Here is a 23,372-nt window from a genome sequence, read left to right as displayed (position 1 = left end):
ATGATCTCAAGAATCTGCCATTAACAGATTTTTCACTAATTACACGACACTCTATATATGTATATATTGAGTAATATATATATGTACAATCTACTTTCTTTAAAATGTACTACACAGAATATATTAAGCATATTTTCTCGAAATTGTGCAGACTAAAAATTTATGTATTAAATTTTACATATATATTTTACATAAAAAAACTTTTTGCTTTTTAATTTTATATTATATATCTACTATACATATACATATAGACATACATATCAAAAAATTGTCATTTTAAAATAATTTTCATAAAATTAAAAATATAAAATTCACGTTACATATATATAATATATAATTATGCATTAAAAACAAATTGAATAAAGAAGATTCGTGGAAATATACTAGGAAGAAAAAGAAAATTTATGATTCGTTATCGACCATATTTATGTGCAAACGTACCCAACATAACGTGTCTTATATTCTGCTTTATGAAAGAGAAGCTTGACTTATATACGAGTATGAGAAATGAGAAATGAGAAATAAGAAATAGGAAGAGATTGTTGTATCAAAAAACGAGGCGTCAGACTGGCAAGTTGACAATTTCTGTGATAGCGTTGTCTGCTTCGACAACACATATACAGTTCTGAATTTCATGCATGCGAGATAAATCACGCAGTCGAGAGAGTAATTTTCTGTGTTTATTGCAGCAACGCACGTGCTGCAAAAGTGATTTGCATCCAATGAATGATGAAATTATGCGAGAACTAAACAAATCAAAACGAAGAGTGCTATCTTTATTTCGAATGCGCGAGCAGTGAAATTAAACAAAGATGGAGACTTTCTCCTAAACTGATAATGTAACCGCACATAGGACCTATGACCTCGTAGTATCTCAATTTTTAATATACTTGCGTAGGAAGATTCCTATTTTGGTTTCTATAATTTACTCATTTAGTTCTACTTTGCTGTTGTTAAGAGAACTCGTTAATTTTGATGTATGAATCACCCATCAAAATGCGCTATGAAATCAACATTCAACTTTGTCTACTTATGTTCAATTTGTTTTAATCTTGAAATTTTTATTTAAATTTTTTTGGGGCGAAAATTAAACAGTTAGCCAAAAAATATTTGCCTATCATAAATATATTTAACTAAACTTTCAGATTACTTAAAAATTCTGTAGCTATAGAAAAGATTAGGATTATATTCCATATTTTTTGTTTAACGTATCATTGAAATACTATTGGTTGCGGAATTAAATATTTTATAAAACGTTCAATGATTAAATAATGCTTACAGCATATAATAATTTTATGGATTCACATATATATTGTGTACACACGATTACAGCATGATTCACGAATTAATCAATCAATTAGTTCAAGTCATTATATATGCAAATTTTTATGTTTGGATTTTAATGTGACTGAAGAGACACAAGTTAGTGAAACGTTCCACTACTAAAGTAATATTGATTGACAAAATATATATGTCACTTTAATAACTAAAATATTTCATCATTAAATTATGGTTTCAAAATACCTTTCATAGAATATTTGTTTAGTATGAAATACTGTAGTACACAAAGTCGGAAGAAAAGTTAAAAATTGCCCGAAATAACTTTTGTTTTTTTTTTTCTCTTTTATACAATTTCTTTCGCTATCCTTAAATTAAGAATTATAAAATCTATAAATAAATCTTTTTTGAGGTCTTTAAGTTAAAGAATAATCCAAAGTAATTGAATAATTGAAGAAGTCGATAAGAAATCGACTTCTAGAATATTCTTGTATCATTATGCAAATTCGCGAACATGTATTTCCTATCAATCAATAGCGTAATTTTTATCATCACGAATTCTTTTCGTGAAGAAGTAATGTGGTAGTGGCGGGACGTCCTAGATAAATTTTTTATATATCTAAAATATGCAAAAAGTGCTACGCTCGTGTATACTTGACACAAGGATGCTCGGTCGAGGAAGGGACTATTCAACCGAGTCTCTTGACAAAATTGCGGAAAGTATATCGTTGACGGAAAAGCAAGCGCGGTGTAATAAATTTCTGGAGCGACTCGACGAGTCGGCGGCGCGCAAGGATACCTTGGGGAAAATTCAACGGATCGAAAGAGCGAGGCCAAGCCATTCGGATAACACGCGTAGCTCGCCTGTGTATATTGGCCCCTTTTGCCTTGTTAAATAAAATATAAGGTCGCGCGGCACGCAATGGTACGGACTACATTTATTTACTTTGCCCATTCGTACCCGCCGTATTGCGGTATGCAATTACTGAACGGATCATCTTCTCTCTGATCGCCGACTTTAAATCGAGCGCACGCGAGAATCACAAGCAACAAAGTGACTGCCGGAAGCGAAATATTCGAATTATTTAAGGGATCATTTATAATTAATGATTTATCAAAATTAAATTTTCAACAGAATTCATTAATAGAACCTAGAAAAAATTCTGGCATTTAATGGATTGAAAATTAAATTAAATTTGATATAAACAATTCTTGAATGATTGTTTTTTTTATATGAGCATAATCATGACAATTCCGTTCCGAGACTTTCAAGATTACCGTTTAAGATCGATCGTAATAAAGTGGTATGTATAATCACCATTTATGAAAACATTATATAATTTGCTATGTTGTAAAAAAGCTTTAGCGGTTTATACGCATTGTTCACGAACGTTGTTCGTGCGGATCGGCATCAGTTATGATCATGAGATTTTTAAGAGCCATTATAGATAGAATACTACCATAATTTGTGACTAAAGAAAAAGACAAAAAAGAAAACAGAATTATTGCGTGTGTACTTATTAATTTTAAAATATAATTATAATTATATTATTTATAATATAATAATTATATAATTCATAACATAATATAAAAATTGTGGATTCATAAAAAATATTAGTGCGGAAAAAACTGTGATTTACATTAAGCTCTTTGTTACCGATTATTGTAATTTCTGAAAAATTAATTAATAAAATCTTCTGATAGGCCAAATTTTCAAAGAATTCTTTTCGTGACAAATGAAGAAAAGTGAATGTAATTTTAGGAAAATCTCTGTATTTGAAACAATATACACTCGCGGAAATACCTATTAAAGATGCCGTCATTCGTAAACGCATATGAAAAGTGCATCGACATTTGTGCGTACGCGCGCGCGCGTGATGCGTCGTATGACTTATCGCTCGTCGTTCATTAATCCAATGTACTTTAATCGAGTTAGTCGGGGAAAGCGTTTCAAGGTCGAGATTTATTGGCTCGATCGCGGATGATGAGAATTAAGACCCGCGCGCAAACCAACGAATGATCAACATCAATATACAAGATCGGCTTTTTCTTCTCTTGTAAAAATTTATTAACACTGCATTTATTAAAATAAATCTAAAGCTAAAATCTAATGCTAAATTTGGGGCTTATAATAAATATTGAAATAAAATTGATATGCAATTTTATTTAAAGAATTTCCAATCTGGTATGTTGTAGAACTACTAATTATTAAATTCTCAATTACATTTGATTAACTTTTATTTATACTAGTATACGAGTATAAAGTGACTCGTATTAACATGTAAAACATTAGTGATTATTATTCAATGCTTTTATTGACATACATACAAAGTCCTCGCCTGAGGGATACTTGATATATCAAGTATTTTAAAATGACGGAAGCAGAGCACCAAGGACCGTATGCAAGGTTTGTACAGACCTTACATGCATTCTTCGTGAAATAACATTAGCATTCTTCAAACGTTCTCTTCCTGCTTCATCAAGTCTCAAATTCAAAATGGTAAGGTTTTAAACCAGTGTCCTTTTATAAAAGAGTTTTTGCAATACGATTTATCCAAAAACTTCCAAAAAAAATCTATATTCATGCGGAACTCTTTATTTTTACAAATATTTATTCCATAAGTAAAAACTCCATACAAAGAGTTTCGATTTCGATTCTTCGGACGATGTGAGAAGAATTGTATGCGAGTCACGCTTTCTCTTCTTCTTTCTTGCGTTTTCCGGGAAGGTTGAAGGCTCGGGAACTGAACTTGGAATCTGCAGAACGGCCTTGAGAGGTCGAGAACTTGTTCTCATACAGGATCGGTTCGTTACATACTGATGGTATGTATAGCTCTATGCTGCTCGTAGAGTTTTTATTAAAATTTGTATTTTTTACAGTTTAAATATTTGTTATATTTTTTCTAGAATATTTTACTTTAGGATTGTTTCTTTTTAGATTCCGTTAGAGACATTTGTTTTTTTCTATCTCTGCTCTTTTTTTCTAATATGTTGCATTTTCTGCAGGATGTTATTTGATAGTCGCATTTTATCTCGTGTCGTATATTTGAAATATTACATTGCTTCTTGATAGCACACAATTTACTATAATATATTATAGTATAATATATTTTATAATCTAATATATAACTATAATACAATAATAATATAGAATAATATAAAATTTAAAGCTCTGAGGTAATGAATTTGACATTTTAAGAAATTTTCTTTAAGAATATATAAAAAAATATTTATGTACGAGCATGTTGAGATGACTCTGTTTCCATTTTCATGATTTTGATTATACGATAACGTGCGTCTGTCTTTCATTAAAAATACATAAGTGTACGAATATTTTTTTCTCAACATACGAATATTCGCAGATTATTATTGAATGAGATATAATTCCTACAAATCACAGTTTATCTTTCCATAGAAACGATGAGAAATTTATGACATATCTGTTTTTTTCCTAGAAAGAACGACATACGAACGTTTTATCGTGTTTGCTTTTGTGGTTTGAGAAATGTGCATTTTACTGCAACTTTGCAAGTGCATTACGCAGATTAAATGGCGCTTCACGGATTTGGTACACTCGTGTGCCAAGCTCACCTGTGTGTGTAGTATATACATTTGTCAATGTTGTTTCCACTTATACTATGTTTTTATAAAAATTTATACTGAATTCTTTTTAATAGATATGTCAGGATTGAATGTTTTAAAAATTTCAAGAAAAATATTTAAAACCATTTTACCTGAAAAATAAGTTATTGTATTATTTTAACAATAATACTAATACATATAAGCTATAAAAAAAAGTATTTTTATGCTTTTTCTATTTCTTTTTAACCCAAAAAATTTATTAAATTTTTAAAAAACATTTGACCAAGTATATTCTTAATCTGATAAAACATTAAAATAGAAATGAAAGCATCTATATATAGGTGTATATATGTATATCGATCGATGCTATTGTTCATCTGATCAACATCTGTTTTTATCGTGAATTGAGATCGCTGCACTTTTTCGATGTTTACGTCCGTTCCTGCGCGCGTGCGCGTGATGCATTTGTGAGGTTGTTGCTTGCATTGTGGAATGCAGACTGAAGGAGAGTCGCAAAAACCGACGTTCTTTTATATCTCGCTCCTCCTTCCTCCTTGTTTTTCTTTTTTTAGTCTTATCTGGAGAATCCCCGCGGCACGATGGATTCACGAGCGTATATTATGGTCGGCTTTGTAACTCTCGAAACGGCGCATTAAAAAACTTACAAACTTCATCCGTTCATCTGAACTGCATCCATCTGATTTACGCTTATCCGTGTTTACGTTTATCGCATAAAACACAGCCAGGGCTTTATTGTACCAAGATATATTGTCAGAGCTTATACATATATTCTTATATTTAATAAAATTTATATATTGAATGTATGCAATAAATAAGATTAAAATATAAATCTCTTGTGATAAAACTAAAAGATATATGCATAATATAAAAGAAATTAAATTTTTTAAATATTAATATTTTGAAAACATATAATATCTCTCAACCTTTATTATTTTAAGGATAAACAATCTAAAAGAATCTTAAAATCGATCTTAAAAAATCTAAAAGAAAATGTTACATGTTCTTAAATATATTTCTCGAATATTCGTTAAATATTACAATTAACATATATTGATTTAAATAGCAAGTAATAATTTTAAAACAAGAATAAAATGTGTAAATGCGATCGATTTATCGTATTTATTTGATGCTGCATAACGAGAGGTCGACGTTTTTTTTTTTTAATCGCTTGGTGACATTCAGTTCAATATACCTGCACGAGAGAGGCTAGCTCTACTTTTATATTTTTTCCGTTTGCGATAAAGTTTATCAAAACAGAGCCGTGTAAGATAAAAACTTCTTATCAATCCAAACAATAGCGATTGCGTTTAATATTCCGTGGTTTAATGAAAATGAAATAACATGAATGAAATATTTTCGTATAACTTACAGGTGATATATTAATGAACGGAATTAACGGAAAATTTTTCGAAATGGAAGATTTTTTTGGTCGTAATTGCATATTATTAAAATATTTTATATAAAGTATAAAAGCAGTGTAAAGAATAATTTTTTCCTAAAACCAACAATTTGATTCGGTTTCTTGAATTTTCTCAAAAATTTTGTCTTCATTTGGTTGCGAATTTTAAATGTGCGCTATCATTCTTCCTCTATTCTCGAATTGTTTTAATCAAGATTATTTAAACCTAATCGATTAACGTCACCATGAAACAATTCTCGTCTTCTTATGTCTGGCTCTAACTGGTTTCATTTAAGGATCGTGTGAGACGGAGAGATTGTTTGACATTTTGTCTACGACATCTGAGATAGCGGCGCAGTTAGTGATGAATGGGATATTCCGATGACATCGATAAGAGATATTACAATATAATTGTATTTTGACGCACGCGTAGAATCCATTTTCACTTGTTGTTAGAATCGTATTGTAATTCTATTTAACGAGTAATGTATCTCAAAAAAAGAAATGTAATTTTTGCTTTACTCTATATTTTATTTCTGTTTATCGTGAAATAATATATTGCAAAATAATATTGCGTGGAAAAAAGTTATACATTTTGCAATTGCAATATTTCTTATCAATGTTTCCATTGCGTGAAAGAATATTATTTCGAGAAACACTGAAAATTTATTTGCATCTCTTTTTTTTTGCTTAAAAAATTGGATATTTATATTTAAATAATATCTTTATGCATTTGTTGAAAATAATCACTTGTTTTTTGAAAGCTTATTTTTCACATTGTTACTGTAAAAATATTAATATACAGCTTGTATAAGATATAAAATATATAAATTATATATTTTATATAATAGATTTAAATTTATAAGGAGAGAGAGGATATTCAATAATGATGCAAATTATAGATTACAATAATATTGCAAATTTTGTAAAGAATTTTTATTTCGAAAGATTTTGTATATTCTCATCATTTTTATATAACTTGGATTATTTATTTTTGTAACAGATTATTTAGTTTTTATTTATTTCTTATTTATTTTTTATTTATTTATATAATAGATTATTTATTATTTAATTATATATTATATAGATATTATTTTTGATCTACATTAATTTATTTAAATTACTTTTTATTATGAAAAAAAATTTAACAAACATATCAGTTCCTTCTTTTAATGAAAAGTTGACGCGGAATTAAATCGAGACTAAAGGTCTTGCTATCTATTTGCGTTTTCTCCAAGGTTAATTCCCGAGGGATTATAAGGAATTAATTCGCATGCTAATGAATCCAATTTTTTAGCTGTTTGCGTTGCCTTCATTACCAATCGATGTCTCTTGTTTGTTTCATTCATTAAACAAAGGCTTGCTAATAGGCTTAAGCAGAAATCAAAGGCTTTTCCGGCTAATCATAAATAATCGAAATTCTTCCTGAACGACATCGACGATCGAAATGCGAGCTATACATTGCATTATTTAACTTAGCTCAAGGACAATGTCACGGTCTTTCGCGAAAATGTATTTTATATATATATATATATATGCATTCCTTCAAATTTTAATTTGTCGAATCCTTGAGTGGACATGTTTATAACTGCTTTTACAGCCGCATTAAATTGCTGTTGGGTCCAATAATTTTTTCTCTACTCGTAAAATTATACAGGTTCACATAGCGACGAAACTGATGCAATTTACGAGATAGAATATGCCACTTCTTAAATTTATTTTGCGTAGATTATTATAACGACAGTATAAGATGCTCAAAATAAGAGACGGGACTCGAATGATTCCACCCTGTTTTAATTAGGCAACTGATTGAATTTTAACCGATTTAAATCGAATCGCTTATCAGAACGAAGATCAAAAGTATCACGCAAAGATTCAATTAATTATTTGCGACTAATATAAAACCCGACGCACTAATGTGCGCTCGTAACATGACTTGTAACAAAGCAGTTTTACAACGTTATCACAAATTGTTTTGAGTACTTAGCTTTCCCTTCAGGCTAGACCTTCCAGGTACTAAGTTTTCTCACCAACGTCAATCAAAATGATCTGTTGCAAAGATGTTATTATATATATTTATTATGCAATAAAGATAATTTTTATTTTTTAAATTTACATTTAATGAGATTTATTTAATTCGACTTAAATGCAACGGTTAATTAACATTTAAATTTTTCTTGAGTTTATTGTGTAACAGTTGTATAACAGTTGACGTAAGAATTTCCAATAAGCTACTTGATATCATCTCAATGTTTATGCAATGATTCTCATTTATCAGATTCATTTTGCGTAGTTGGCGTCGCGACGCTGTCGCGTTTGATGACTCGCGATTGCCTTCGAAACTTATCGTGACGATTATTATAATTATTGTTTTTAAAAGAACTTGCCAGTATGTAAGCGGTACACGCCTTCGGAAAATGTTCGTATTCATATTATTTCATAACTTCTTTCATTATGATAATAAAAGCTGTTTGAAAACAAATTTTTGTGACGTAAGATCATATTTATATTAGTATTCATATTAGGAAATGATCGCGACGTAACTTTATATAACAACAACGCAATCACAATTGTACAAAATACATCACAGTATCAAACCGATAATATTGACAATTTAAAGATTTTTCTAAGAAATCTTCAAACAAATTATACATAAATCCGGATTTTATATTGCGTATTTATTATGTACTATTAATACTCGTGTACAACACGGTTAAAATAAAAACTATAAATTTTTTTATTTAAACCTCTGCAGCGTGCAACTTGTGTGGAAGAGAAATATTCTTTTTTTTTACACTTTGTATTGTATTAAATTCAAATGAAATACACTGGTTCATGAATCTTCTTAAAAAAGAATGGTGCAATAAATCAAAATATATATCAATATTTAATGATAAATTTTTGCGCGTAATGTTTTTAAGTAGAATAAAGACAAGAGGTTATTTTTTTCAGGAATTTACTCGGTTAATTTCGATCGGGAGTTAATAATACGTGACAGGCGCTCATTACGAAAGCACAGGATGAAAAATATGTTAATCTACGGTATCACGAGACCGCCGGCTCTCACGTGATCTTATCATACGAAGAGCACAGTGCACAGCGTGAATAATTATTGCTTCGCGATATCGGGATCGAGACGATCACGAGGAACCAGATACGAGCGTGGCTTTTATTACGCGCTAAATTATTGCTCGCAAACTCGATCGTGAGAGTACTCTTTTGCATCGAGAATTATACGTTATACGCGGATCATCAACCGCAAAGATAATCAGAATATTAATTGCGAGTGCGTATATTTGATCCATGTAGCAATTGCAATAATGAATTATTCGATAGCAAAGGTCTACGTTGATTTATACATATATATATTTTAATTTACGGCGAAACAATGCGTCGACGGAACCAATGAGAGGTATTGTAACTGCATTTTTGGAATTTTCAATATAAATTATTGTGTAATCTTCTAATGCTATTTTATTAGCATGTTTAAAAAAAGTATTAAAACTTTACGCAATTTTTTGTATTTAATATCATATATATTTTATTTCTATCTCGTGTATGTGTGTATAATTTATAAATCAATAATTTTTTTAAGAGAAAAAATTATTAAACAAGTAATTGTGAAAAATTACAATTTTTTTGCAGTTGTGTGTTTTATCAGTGACATATATTAATATAAATGATTCAAAATCAATCTCTTATAATTTAATAATTTGATAAAACTTTCAACTGATGTTTATGAAAGAGTTAAATGACAGAGTGATTGTATTTATGATAATTAAATAATTATAGTCAATGAAATGGCAATGTTATCTCTACAAATGTCGCAATTATCTGACGCATTATAAAACTGAATTTATGATTTAGAAATATGGCCAATGTTTCGTTCTCAAATAATTATAGATACATTTGTAATTTTTTATACGTATTAAGTTTCATTTTCGGATTATATATATATATATATACATACATATAATGTATATCTAATTGCAATAAGATGAATATAAATTACGCGTGTTTGCAATAACGTCATTCAATTATTAAATACGTCACGTCTGTGTTATTCGAGTGTAAAGAGTGACGTTCTTAGCTTCTTTATAATGTTCTTATACGATGCTATCCGTGACGTCGCTGACCAGTGAAAAGTGCAATATTGATCAGAGTATTATTACTTTATACGTGGTAAAAGGCTATAGGTATTGCAGTTTTTGCACGGTCGAGATTAATAAAAGGAGAGGAAATTTACGCTCCAATGTTCATTACGAGGAAATTAGAGACCGTTGTCAAAAGAGCGTCTTATATGCATGTGTATAAAAAAGAGAAAAATAAGAACATGATGACTCGCGAGATGCCTCGTGCGTTTGTAAATAGATCGCGACGCGAAAAAAAATGTCAGTGTCGGCACGTGTTCCCACGTGTAGCTTGTTTGAATGCTAGTACGCGACAGTCTACTTCATCGTGCACACCTACACACAAGCGCACATATACGCTCGAACGAGCGTTGTTGAATGGTCCTCTTTGCACGTGTCTTGTCAATTCATTAGCCACCTACAGATTATGTGTTGGTGTCCTTGCCCACGTGAATAATATTGTAAATAATAGTTACACCACGTGTATAAAATAGCCGCGGAGGAAGCTCGAGTCTTACGCCAAATTAATATAAAATAGACTGTGCAAGATTGAAGTATATATTGAAGCGTCGAGAAATATAATATATTGTGTATCAATTTTTTCGGGGCGACATTGTCACCGAAAACTGATATATTTAAGACGTATTATGTCGAATTTATCTTATATTCGTGTTGATATGGTTCGATTGTATCTCAGAGCAACAAATATCTTTTAATTTGATTATAGCGTTTGATTGATTACTCAATTTTTTTTCTCACTTTGAAAGTTAAATTATGGAAGCTCAACATAAAACACCAATCAAATTGCTTTCTTTTACGACTCTGAGGAAACATATTTTTTTCATAGAAGAAAGTTACCGCATAATTTTGTCGCGATATATCGATCTCATTTAAAGTAGGCTTATATATAAAGTCCATTACAGTCCGAGATATAAAAATTTCACGAGAAACTATTTTTTCCATAATGCTCTTTGTACGCCCTTTAAATTCACAATCAGTTAGAAAGCCTCGGAAATCATTGACAATGTCTACAACTCTTATAGGTCCACATTTACCTGGAAAGTTAATATTTTTAACCGTTTGTTATATTGTAATAAACTTTTAACCTTTTCCACAGTATGTATATCATTATACGCCGCTCAAAGCCCCGTAACCTCGACGCGTACACGTGCGTGTATCATTCAACCTATTAAGCATGGGGAAAGTAAGAAGAAATTCCACAAATCGTAGGAGGAAAGTCCATTTTTTCCTCTGGCGTGCTTCTTCAACCTTTTAACACGAACATCGTTATACTCGGTGTATCGGTAGATAATTAACTCGGGTAGTCATTAACTCGCTTAGCAAATTAGCTGTAAATCACGTGACGAATATATGCCGATAGAAAAGCGAGGACAATTATCTTGGATGGAATATTTTGGAGTTTGGCAGGGGAATATCAGTACCATTTGTGAGGAAATGACCTTGTATTTGAACGTTAATTATACAGACAGTTGTATCTATGTACATTTAGTAATTTTGTACGATATATTTGAGTTTTAAGACCGCAGTCGCATACGTCTTGACGTGTTTGACACGCGGGGCAAATTACAAAATCGACAATTATCATATAAGTTGTTGACAAACACGCTCGATAAAGTCCGACAAATCGTAGCAAGATATAGATCATCGATGCACTTCACTTACGTCAACAGGTTATGATCCAATAATATTCCAATAATATATTGAATCTGTGCATCAAGACACATTCGCAAGATCGTAGCTTTTATAGTTTATCAATGCAATGTTGTAAATAACTGACCGAATTTATCACTCAAAACGCATCTTACCACTTAATGTATATATCTACGGAAGAAATGGAAGTTGATATGTATTTGTTAATTAATTTTCTATTAATCTAATATGAATTTTAGCGGGAATTATTTAACATTAAAAATTAAATTGTTATTTCCAATTTTTCAAACATAAAATATGTATAAATAAGAGAACCTAGTTTTTATTTTATAATTATTTATTTAATAAATAAAACTTTTAATTTTTAATATGATGCATGTAGAGATATAAATACATAATCGCGATAACATTGCCAGATAATGTTATTGAGTGAGAGACGTAAAATCTGCTACCTGTAAAATGTGTTTTTTCTTTCTTCGTTTACCAGACGGTTTAGTATACTCTTACCATGAATATTATTGTTATAATATATAGCCCGGCTATACCCTGACGCTTTCTAAACATTTGAAAATGTCAAACTGTGTTGTAAAGGTGAGAGTCGTCGATGCGAGAGATCGACTGCCTCTCTTCGTTTCATTCTTATCGTTCTTATATTTTATGTTTCATCGAGAAGCTTCGGGGATGTTTCGGTTTATTTTTCTTTTCATTCCACAAAGGATTTCAGCATTATCCTTTGAGAAAGTTGCCGTTGCAGCGTGAGAACTGTCACCTAAAATCATTCTTGGCGAAAAATCGATAACTCGATATCCGATCTATGAACTTCAAAGACTATCGAGCTGGAACACCATCCGCGTCGACGAGAATAAAAAAATAATACGTGTTCAACTCTTCTCGATAGCTTCATTCTCGTGAATGGCATTCGGATTTCTTGCAATCTAGTCCCTTTCTTTGCAATCTGTTCTCTTTCCTGACTTTTCTTCTTTAAATACTACAATTCTCAATTTCCATCCATTTTAATGTCATATTGTTCGGGATGAAATTAAAAAATTTACATTTAAAAAAATGAAATTTTGAATAGATTTCTTGCAACTTGTTTCCTCTTCCTCTTATAGGATATAATTTCTTCGCTTTATATCTACTTTAATATATTTTTCAAAATAAACTTGAAGAAAATTAAAATTTCAGATAAGATTTTAATAATGTTTTCAATTAAGATTAATTAGAATTAAATTAATTTCTTTCTTTCTAGATAAGTATTTTTATCATTAGAGCTTTGTAATATTTGTAACATAAAGAATTCTAATAATTTCTCCATTCTTCATGCTTTCAATTAGACTTGAAACTCTTCGATGATTCGAAAAAAAAAAAAAGTTGGCATCAATTTTCTAAATCATGCGTCAGACACCGAATCGCTGCACGAGCGAGCGCATACTGCGTCGCATCGGTAGTCGGCAGATGCAGAATTCGTGTCGCGCTTCCCCCACTCTTGGAACAATCTCCCCACTCCCCACCGTCGCTCAACCTACACCGTACTGATATAAGGACCCCGCCCGGCCGTGGGGTTTCAGTTTGTTCTGTAACGTTGTGGAGTGTAGTTTCTTCGACGTTCACTTGCAAAATCTCGTCTGATTTCCGTTCATTGTGACCGTTATTAGGACGCGACGAGAAGTTGCAAACATCCGACGCCTACGTTCAGTGTCACAGCTGTTCGCTAACGGGAGATCCCGTTTTTTCCTCGACGATTTAATCGAGAGAAAGAGAGAGAGAAAGAAAGAAAGAGACGCGTAAGTCGTATATTCAATTATTGCGGTTCTCTTTGCAGTTGTGTGAGTGAGAGTGTGAGTGAGAGGGAACGACAGCGAGAACGATATATCGACGAGAGACCTGGGGCGCGAGATTCCTGCGTGAGTTAGGGGCGATCACCGACGCGCTTTACCTTTATTGTTAGTTAGGCGGTCCCTTTCTTTCATGTATATGCAGAATTAAAAAGCACTCAGAGCACAAAATCAGTAAATTAGAAAATTAGAATAGAGATAGCAGTAGGCGCGTTCTTCTTCTTTTCGTTCCATCAGTTTTTTCGTGGATGTTTTTCTGTCAAAATCTCAAAGGATTTACGTTTTCGCAATTTAATTTGTGAATATTAATTATGTCACCGAATAAGATCAATAAGATGTACCTATTTGTTCGTCTTCTATTAATTTTTTACTTCTCAAACGCTTTAGCATCTGGAAAAATATTGAAAGACTTGTTTCGTAGGTAAAAATATCGAGAACGTCAAAACAAACCTGCGCGTCGTCAACTTATTAATAAATTTAGCTTTTAATTAATTTCTCTTTTTAATATGAAATATTTTCGCGCATTTTTTTCTCGATATGCGGGGGTCTGGTTCCTTGCGTAGAAGCTGCGTAATTCCGTTCTTTTGATATATCCGTGATGACTCTCGAAGAGGAGACGCTTTCACCACGATTTCGTTCCGAGAAAGCTAACAAGGGAGAGAAAGAAAGAAAGAAAGAAAGAAAGAAAGATAGATAACTCTTTTTTTATGTCGCAAGATCGAATTACGCAGTAAAAACGACGATACACGTTTGTATACATCATCTGTGTACGGGCGCCAGTTGTAGTCGCGAAAGAATGACATGACAGGAAAAGGGTTGACAAGTTTAAAGCAAGAACGTAAATTCAAATGACACAATGCTTACACAAACGTTCACCATAAATCTTGTCTGGTGTCCATAAATGGTAATGCAATTTACGTCTATTGTCAGCCGTCGAAATGGAATTTTGTTAATAGCTTGAAAGTTAATTCTTCGATAGGTATAGAACAAGCAACAGAGAAAGAAAAGAAAGAGAAACATATGTAATTTTTTTACTTTTACATCCGATAGTTAGACAAAAATTTTTACGAGATTTCCACATCGATTACCATCATTTATAAAATATTTTTTAACGAAACAAGGCACATACCTAACGCTGTCGCAAATCGAGTAATGTCATAATAGTCTTTGCTTCACGCGTGTCGCAATTTCGCATCATAAAATTGTATATATCTTCCACGTAAAAATTATAGCGCACATTATCATTTGTCATTGAAAGCTTGCCAAAGCAAAAGAATTAAGTAATGGAATAATAACCGGTGGCCGAAGGACGACACAATTCTTTGGAGAGGTGGCTTTATTTCCCGTTTAAAATCGTTGCGATAACAGGGCACGGGGTTTTTTTCCTCTCCGCTTCGTAGTCGTTGCTACGAACGAACGAACGACCGACCGAATGAACGCGAGCTTGTGAAGAGAATCAATACTCTTGCGTGCGAGACGAGCGGGTTCTTCGTTCGGCGCCCAACTGGCGGCCATCGACCGGAAGATTGCATCGCGGAAGCGCATTTTGCACGCTTTGTCGGCATCGTGGAAAATTCTGATAAAAACTTCCGCTCAATGATTACAGTGAAAACACAAATTACATCTTTTGTGTGATTAAGAGGCGCGATTATAAAATCGTTTAAAATTAAAACAATTCCAAGCATATAAGCAAGTGGATAAACGAAAGGTGTTTGTGGTCAAACGTCAATTGTCAGAAATCACGATAAATTTTTTTTTTTTTTTTACAATTAAACTAAAAATTATCTGCAGAAAGACAGCTAAAAACAGATTGTATGTTGCTGTTAATTTTGTGTAATTATATACTTGAGATGATGCGAGAATTAAGCGGATTTGTCGAAACACGAGGCTCTCGCATTGACCCTATTTATTCGAGGATCAATCGAAAGAGACTGTCGAGATGACTCGTCGCTGGCAAACGTCAAACGTAACTTTAAGTAGGTATACCACTTTCAAAGCACAAATGGCGCAGTTATCGGTTACGAATGCAACGAGGTCAGTCCTTCTTGTCGTCAACTTCTCTCGTCGCGATGTAAGAAGCGATGTCGGAGAACCCGTTATGCCACTGGCATGGCCGCGAATGCCGAAGGCGGAATTTTAATTTCTCAATCCTGTTAACGCTTCGCGACATTCCAGTCTTCTCCTGCAATTGCACGGCTACTTTCTATCTATTTATCGATATGCAATACGCATCGTCCTTCATTGTACGGGTAGCGTATATTACGTGAAAAACCAGTTTATTCATCCAACAGAATAAATCTCTAGTAAGTTTAAATATTCAATTTTATATCGAGTTTGTTAAAATAATCCATCGCACAACTCGATAATTGTTTGTGGTTTTTTTTTTTTTTTTTTAACTTCCAGGTTTAATTGTTTTATATTTTACCAACATTTAGGTAGAGTTTATTTATTTATTTATTTATTTATTTATTTATTTATTTTTGTGCGACTTTCTAACTCTCTTCTGCCGAGGGACCTTCCCTTTTACCGATCGGTCTCGAGTAAAACCGCAAGCTGGTTTCGCACTTTCGCATGGAAGCCTCCTTCCAGCCGACCTGATTCCACCCCGACGCGGCCTAACGCGCATCCCTCGACGTGTATGTGCATGTGTGGGTGTTTTATCCAGAATAGCCCTCTGTCGATCGATACCCCGATACGCCCCCGCGTCGCTTTGTAGAACTCCAGCATACTCCTCGTGGGTTGTTGGCCTGATTCCTACCTACGGGAAGGCAATGGGAACTTGCAATTCACGCTGCCCTCTCGTCGTCAACGATGGAAACCCCAGTGCCGACAATTAATTTGTAAACATTGAGAGAAAATCCGAATACTGATGTGTGAATAAGCGATTTATTTGATTGTTTTTTTTTTAATTTTTCCTTTCCAATCTTCTGATATCTAGAGACTGCTAGGTGTTTCACGAAAAAGATTAGCCAGCATATTCGAGGGAATCGAAAATATTTGTCACGCGTAAAATTTGTTTTTAATTTTTTTTTTTTTTTTTTTTTTTTTTTAAGGAACTATACTAATTTTTGTTTGACTTTAAATCGGACTTTTTAGCGACCCATGAATGTGGATCGAGAGCAACGCTTGCATTTCTTCATCTCTACTCAAGTCGAATCTAAATGGAACGAAAATACTCTCGTGTGGACGAATGGTCGTTTTTCGGGCCGGTTGCCAACGATTCGCGGACTGGTTTCACATGTCGGAGCAGGTCGGAGCGGGTGAATGTGTCTCGAGCTAATCTTAGGATTTAATTGTTCGCGAGAGAGAATAGATTCGCGGCTAAGAGAGCTCGCCTTTAAGGGAATCGTATCTTGCAACGTGAAACTGACATATATTTAAAACAAGAAGACAAAAGGTCAAAAAAGTACTATTCGGTAATTTTGATTCGCAGAAATCAAAGTAATCGTATTATTAATTTCGATTGTATATTGCATTTGTGAAATAATAATTAAACAGATTAATTATATTAGCAGACAAATATTTGTATACTTCTCTGAATAAAGTTATTTTTTAACTTTGTTTTTTTTTTTTTTTTTTTAACTTTTTTGAATAATTTGCTCTCTTAAGAATACATTTACATACATTTCTTAAGAATATTCATGTACAGCATTTCAATTAGAATGCAATCATTAAAGAAAGGATATGACCAATTAGCCACAAGTTTTTGAAGTTGACTTATGAAATGTCCGATAGATAGACATTTGTTTCTCGTTGATTCGTTTGTAATTATTCGTACGTATTACGTGTATTAAATATTAGAAAATTGGCACTTCTTTTACGGAAGTATTTAGCGTTAATTGAACGAGAGTCTCTCATTTTTCAAAGTCATTAATGTAGACATTAGTAAAGTAATATGAATATGGATGTTGGTTGATAATAGTGTATTAGTTATATATGCAAATGAAAATTGCTGATCTCTTGTATCTTTCATGAAAAGTTATCTTACAATTTTTACATTGAGTAAACTTTTTTTCCTAATTTAAAATCATATTTCTTAGTTTGTTCAAAACATGTTTTCCACGCATACATTTATATTCCTAGAAATTCTCTAATTATTTTGAAATTAATAATTCGCTGAAAATAATCGTTTGTTTTGTCTCAAAATGATTAAATTTGAATCGATCCAAGAATTCTATCAAATATAGCACGATGACTTTAGCACATCCTGTATACATATATATATTTTCTCAAAGAGTGACGTCGATCACAGCTTCGCAAATGTTATCGTATAAACCGACATATGCGTCTGATCTTTTCTCCGAGAAGGGGCGTTATAAATAATCCCCGAGACCAACGGCGCGGCGTCACATAACATCATGAAATTGACGTTATCTGTCGTCGTGATTATGGCGTCATTCATCGCGCGAGCGTAACCCTTCGTCACGAAAAATCTCCTTCATAATTCAAGCTACGTCATCGTAAAAGATAGACAAAATGATTTATACATGTGGCGCTGTATGCGATGATTTGCTCGAGAAAATTTGCAGAGAGAAACGTAAATGTGTGTTAGGAGAATCTTCTTCAGAGAATTTCGACATTAAAGATCTTGGCAATAAACTTGTGTATGTGTCTAATATATCTTGTAATATTTTCACTCGAATATCTTCAATTTATTTTAAATACTCTCTACCAATTGAATAATTTATTTTCAATAATTGCACATTTGATAAGACTTGCTTTGATGCATAAGTAACATTTGTGAAGTATTTATTATGTTTATTGGTAGAAGCTGTCAAATCTTATCCGATAATGACACTCGATCCGCTTATAGGATTATCTACTTCAGGAATAGTGCTTATAAATGAAAAGAATTAGACTGCATATGCATACATATATCTATAAATGAATCAGGAGTAGCATTAATATAATCCGGTTATTTATGGTTCACGTATATAGTTGCAGCCTGCAGTTCTATTTTTGCGGTAAAATTTCATTAATCTCTTGGTGTGCCACGAACGGCCAGCCATGAGGATCTCGGATTTATTGTTTATGTTATTCTTTGTATCAGTTTTCATTTGCATTTTTTTATTACCTGTTTGTCTTTCCGGAAATTCGAGAGACTAGATTTTTTGCAAAAGAAATAGCTTTTTTTTTAATTTCTCTTCCACATTGAAATAATTTACAAACCATCTAGAAAAAGATTAATCATATTTGTTTTTGTAATTGATACATTGTTTTCTAATTAATGAATAATATAATTGTAATTATAAGTATAATTATAAATTGTACAAAATCTTCGTAAAAAATGGTACTTAAAGAACGAAGATAACAAATTTGATTTACGAAATTTTTGACGTCGCTAATAAATTATTACTTTCATTTATTTAATTTTACTGACTTGACTCACTGTCAGCAGACACGCTCAACATGGCATTACGTAGTTGTGACAGGTGCCATAATTCTCGTACAAGATATGCGTTGTCAAAATTATTAAACAGATTTTTTTATCTTATGATGACGGTTTTTAGTCCTTCCAGGACTTGTTCTCAATGCGTCACGTTGGTCACGTTGGTTATTATTTATTAATCGTTCAAAATCTCACTAGAGTTCCTCGAAATAAATTTTAAGCAAATTTGAAATAAAAACATTTATAATATATGATATGTAATTTAGATCTATATATTAGATAAGGATCTTGGATACTTAGATAATAAATATGTTACTAACGTAACTCTCTATAATTGCAAAGTGCGGTTTTCTCGAGTCTTCATGCGTGACATATAAACAAGATACCGAGAGATTATACTTTTTATGAGACATTGCGGTCAGGCGATCATAATTTTATTTAATGAGGAAAACAACAATAATCGTTGGAAATTGGTTACCGCGCGACCGACGAAGCGCAAAAAAAAATGTAGTCACATAAAAGTTAATAGCAATTATGTAACAAAGTGACTCGAAAGAGACGTACACACGCACATACTCTCTAAGAAAAAACATTTCCGGTAAGAATAAATTTCTAACGCATATTTTATACGCAGTTACTACTAGTTTTTAACAAGGTGTCATCGCGTCGTTAAGTGTCCGCAAAAGTTTCGTTTATAGAAAAAAAAAAAAAAAAAATTCTCTTTTTCACGAAGTAATCTACACGATTCCAAGAAGAACTCTACCGATGGGTGTGTTCTTGTACCACGTTGTACGAGCGTGTTCACGCGCGATAAACTTTTATCAGTGCAACTTGTAGTTTGGCATATTATCCTGGCCCGTATTATCGGCGTCCGTTCAATTCACTTTCATTAGATGGCTGTTATTAAATAAAACGTCGTCTCGATGCGGGTCTTAGTTTGCATTCTTGCGCGCTGACCCGCGCCGATATATCGATTACTACATTCCAAGGAATGTTGGGAATTCGCACGATCGCGCGGGATGACTGGTTTTATCAGCGATTACGCTATCGCGGTTAACAAGAACCTGACGCACACACACATGCATGTAATGTGCAATTCCGTGGTCCCCTGAGGTTTAATAAATGCAAATGTAAATCGATCGGTTCGGTGCGACGTAGTACTAGGTAGTGACGACGCGAGATATCGATCCTATGCTGTGTGTATACTTTTAATACGGCCTGCGACAAAATGCGAATCGATGGTGTATGGTGTATAATATTTGCGAATAATCGAATATCTTTGTTCGCGAATCTCTTATGGAATTGCAAAATCTAACTCGACAAATATTTTCTTTTTCGAACGCAAAGTGCATGTATTCGAGATATTTATTAAAAAGAATTGTCAACAAATACGAGGGATTATAAGAATTTTAATGATAAAAAAAATTTCTTTAACGTATCTTGCATTTATATTTGCCTCTTTGCTTATGCACGTTTAAATCAATCATTGGTATCTGGAGAAACGTACGAAATATGGACGTCTTTATTGCGTAATTTATGGGCGCAGCGACATTATTTATTTTCACTGTACTTCAGACAGAGAAAAATGTCGAAAGAATTCCTTATTGACATCGTTTATTACTTTTATGTGCGAATCATTTCATTCTTAGCGATATCCGTGTGTCTGGCACGTGTCGACCTCAGAAAATCCTTGACTCTCTCTTCACCTAATATCTGCGATTGCAAGGCTATTGACGATATTGTAATGAGCCATGATTTTGTAACCATTCTTCGGCTAATTTACCGAATCAGCTGTTTTTTCGATTATGTTTATCATTTTTTTCATTGCACAATCGACATTTATTTTTTGCATTTGCACCTCTCTCTCGACCATGCACGTTAATTTTATTTTATAAATACGTAACAAGGATTGAGAAAGAAAACGAGTCGTAGAGCATTATACAAATATTTTTCCGCGTTGATTTTGTAAGCAAACTTCCTAGATATCGATCAAGCGGAAAGTCGGTGAAACGAATGATAGGTAAAAAAGATGCAAAGTCGTTCTTTCGTCTCGTAATTACGCAACTTATGACGGAAACCGAAGTGTTTTATCGATATCGTCGATGCAAACCACGTATATCGGTCTTGTTGACTGTGCTTTCTCGTAGAAAGTAAAAGCACGCCGAGGTTTTGTGCCAAGGTGAGATCGCGGTGAAATCCGCTCTTGCAGTGTCCTTCATTCGTTATCGTTATACATAGATACATATGTAACGTTAGGCACACACACACACATATGATATTATATATATTTTAATAAATTACTAAACATAAGTACGTTGATTTTTTTATAGACAAGAACATTGCACAATAATTTTTATATATACACGTTTAAGCTGTAAAACTAATTAAATTTAACACGAACAATCGAAGATTTTTGTTGAATTAGATCTCGATAAAATGGATAGATCTTTTATTATGATTTTATAAAAATATTTCTGTAAAATTAGAATAAAAACAGACTTTTACAGAGCCACGTATACGATATATTCTCGGAGTAGTATTTTGAAACATGAAAGACTTATATATTTAACTGGGGATAGAATATTTAACTATTAACCTTGACCTGTGTCATCATAATTTTAACGAAATTGCTTAAGGCGATTTTCTACAAAGTTCTGCACATGCATAACTACACCTGATTATATATCGTAGCCGGTGCGTACGTCGACATTTTAAATATGTTCGTTATCAACGCTATTGGCTTTCGGGGATTTCCAGATAATAATAGTTATTTTTGCTCACACGACGACATCGAGCAATCCTCGGAATATACTTTCGGACAGAATAAAAACGTTTAATTTCAATGTTGAAAAAAATATTTTTCACTTTTAACGAAGCTTACAATTTATTGTTAGAAATCGATGTCTCGCGCCTCTTTGGTATTAAGAAAAGATCGTCTCTCTTAATTTTTTTGAAGAATCATTAGCGCTCCCGGCTTTGTAAGAGCAATGGTGACTGAAAATAACTGTGACTATAAATATTTTTGTTATTTGTGTTTCAGTACCCACTTATCAGTGCAACATGTCGGTCACTTCCGTACAGCCAGCCACAACCGAAAGCCTCTCCCGCCACGGGTGAGTAAATTTAATTCTTTCGCGAATATCCGCGACTTACAATTGCAAATGTCTGTCCGATGTGTTGTTCGTCTCGCTCCAACGGTTAGGTTTTCCTGTTGTGGAACGTGTCGATGTTAGGCAAATTTTTCCGTTTTTTTCGCAGGAAAACCAATAGCTGGTTCATATGAATCTCATATTTCCACATTGGAATATTCCGACCTTTGCCAAAGTTTTTCCCCTGATATACGACATTAATTTCTATGTGAGATAAAAACAAAATAACATTTTAAATGCATTGTAAATTAAATATGCGATCAGAAGACAACTTATCTTGTAAAATTGATCTATTAAATGTATGAAAATATATTACGTATGTGAAAATAATGTTTAATGATTGTTTAACGGATATTGATGACAAATGTCATATGTACACCATCGTATACTTATGATTAAAAACTAGAAGCTTCGGTTGCCATTACATAAGCGTATCGCCGTTTTGCAATGGTTATTTCCGCGGCTAATTAATGCTAAACGCAAACGGTGCAATCTAAAAGGCGGAACGTAATAGAGAGGAAATATACTTCTAGAGAAAGAGAGACAAATTTAGCACGTTAGTCAAACCAGTGATTGCGATGTTTTCCATCAAAGTGTGCAACGCATAACTCGACTTCCTACGTATCGCATTGCGTGTTCCGCCCTAGGCGGAAACACTAATCGAGAAAAGTTGAAGACATTATACGTTGTTAAATTGAAAGAATATTATTTAAAATCAAGAATAGAAAAAAATTAATTTTTTTTAAGAAAATTTGATTGCATTTTTCGTGTCACAAAGAAAATTTTATTCCACTTACTCGATTTAATTATTTTATAATTTTTCATTCTACACATTCTCACAGTCGGTGTCTGTGTGAAAAATCTTTATATTTGTTAAAAATAAAAATAATATAAAAATATATAAATAAAAATAAATTA

The 23,372-nt window shown here is 32.6% G+C and overlaps 1 protein-coding gene across 1 annotated transcript in view; it reads left to right on the top strand.

Moving 5' to 3' along the window:
• The window catches only part of Pino (protein pinocchio), a 37,330-nt gene that overhangs the window by 10,910 nt on the left and 3,048 nt on the right, over window positions 1-23,372 (top strand). Inside the window, exon 3 of the mRNA XM_072909595.1 lies at window positions 22,346-22,418. Within this exon, the coding sequence (XP_072765696.1) occupies window positions 22,346-22,418 (73 nt within the window). The remainder of the gene's footprint in view (window positions 1-22,345; window positions 22,419-23,372) is intronic.

This window comes from Anoplolepis gracilipes, chromosome 17, assembly GCF_047496725.1.
Source record: "Anoplolepis gracilipes chromosome 17, ASM4749672v1, whole genome shotgun sequence".
Taxonomy (NCBI): Eukaryota; Metazoa; Arthropoda; class Insecta; order Hymenoptera; family Formicidae; genus Anoplolepis; species Anoplolepis gracilipes.
The sequence above is the reverse complement of the archived record's forward strand: the minus strand, read 5'-3'. Positions and strand labels throughout refer to the sequence as shown.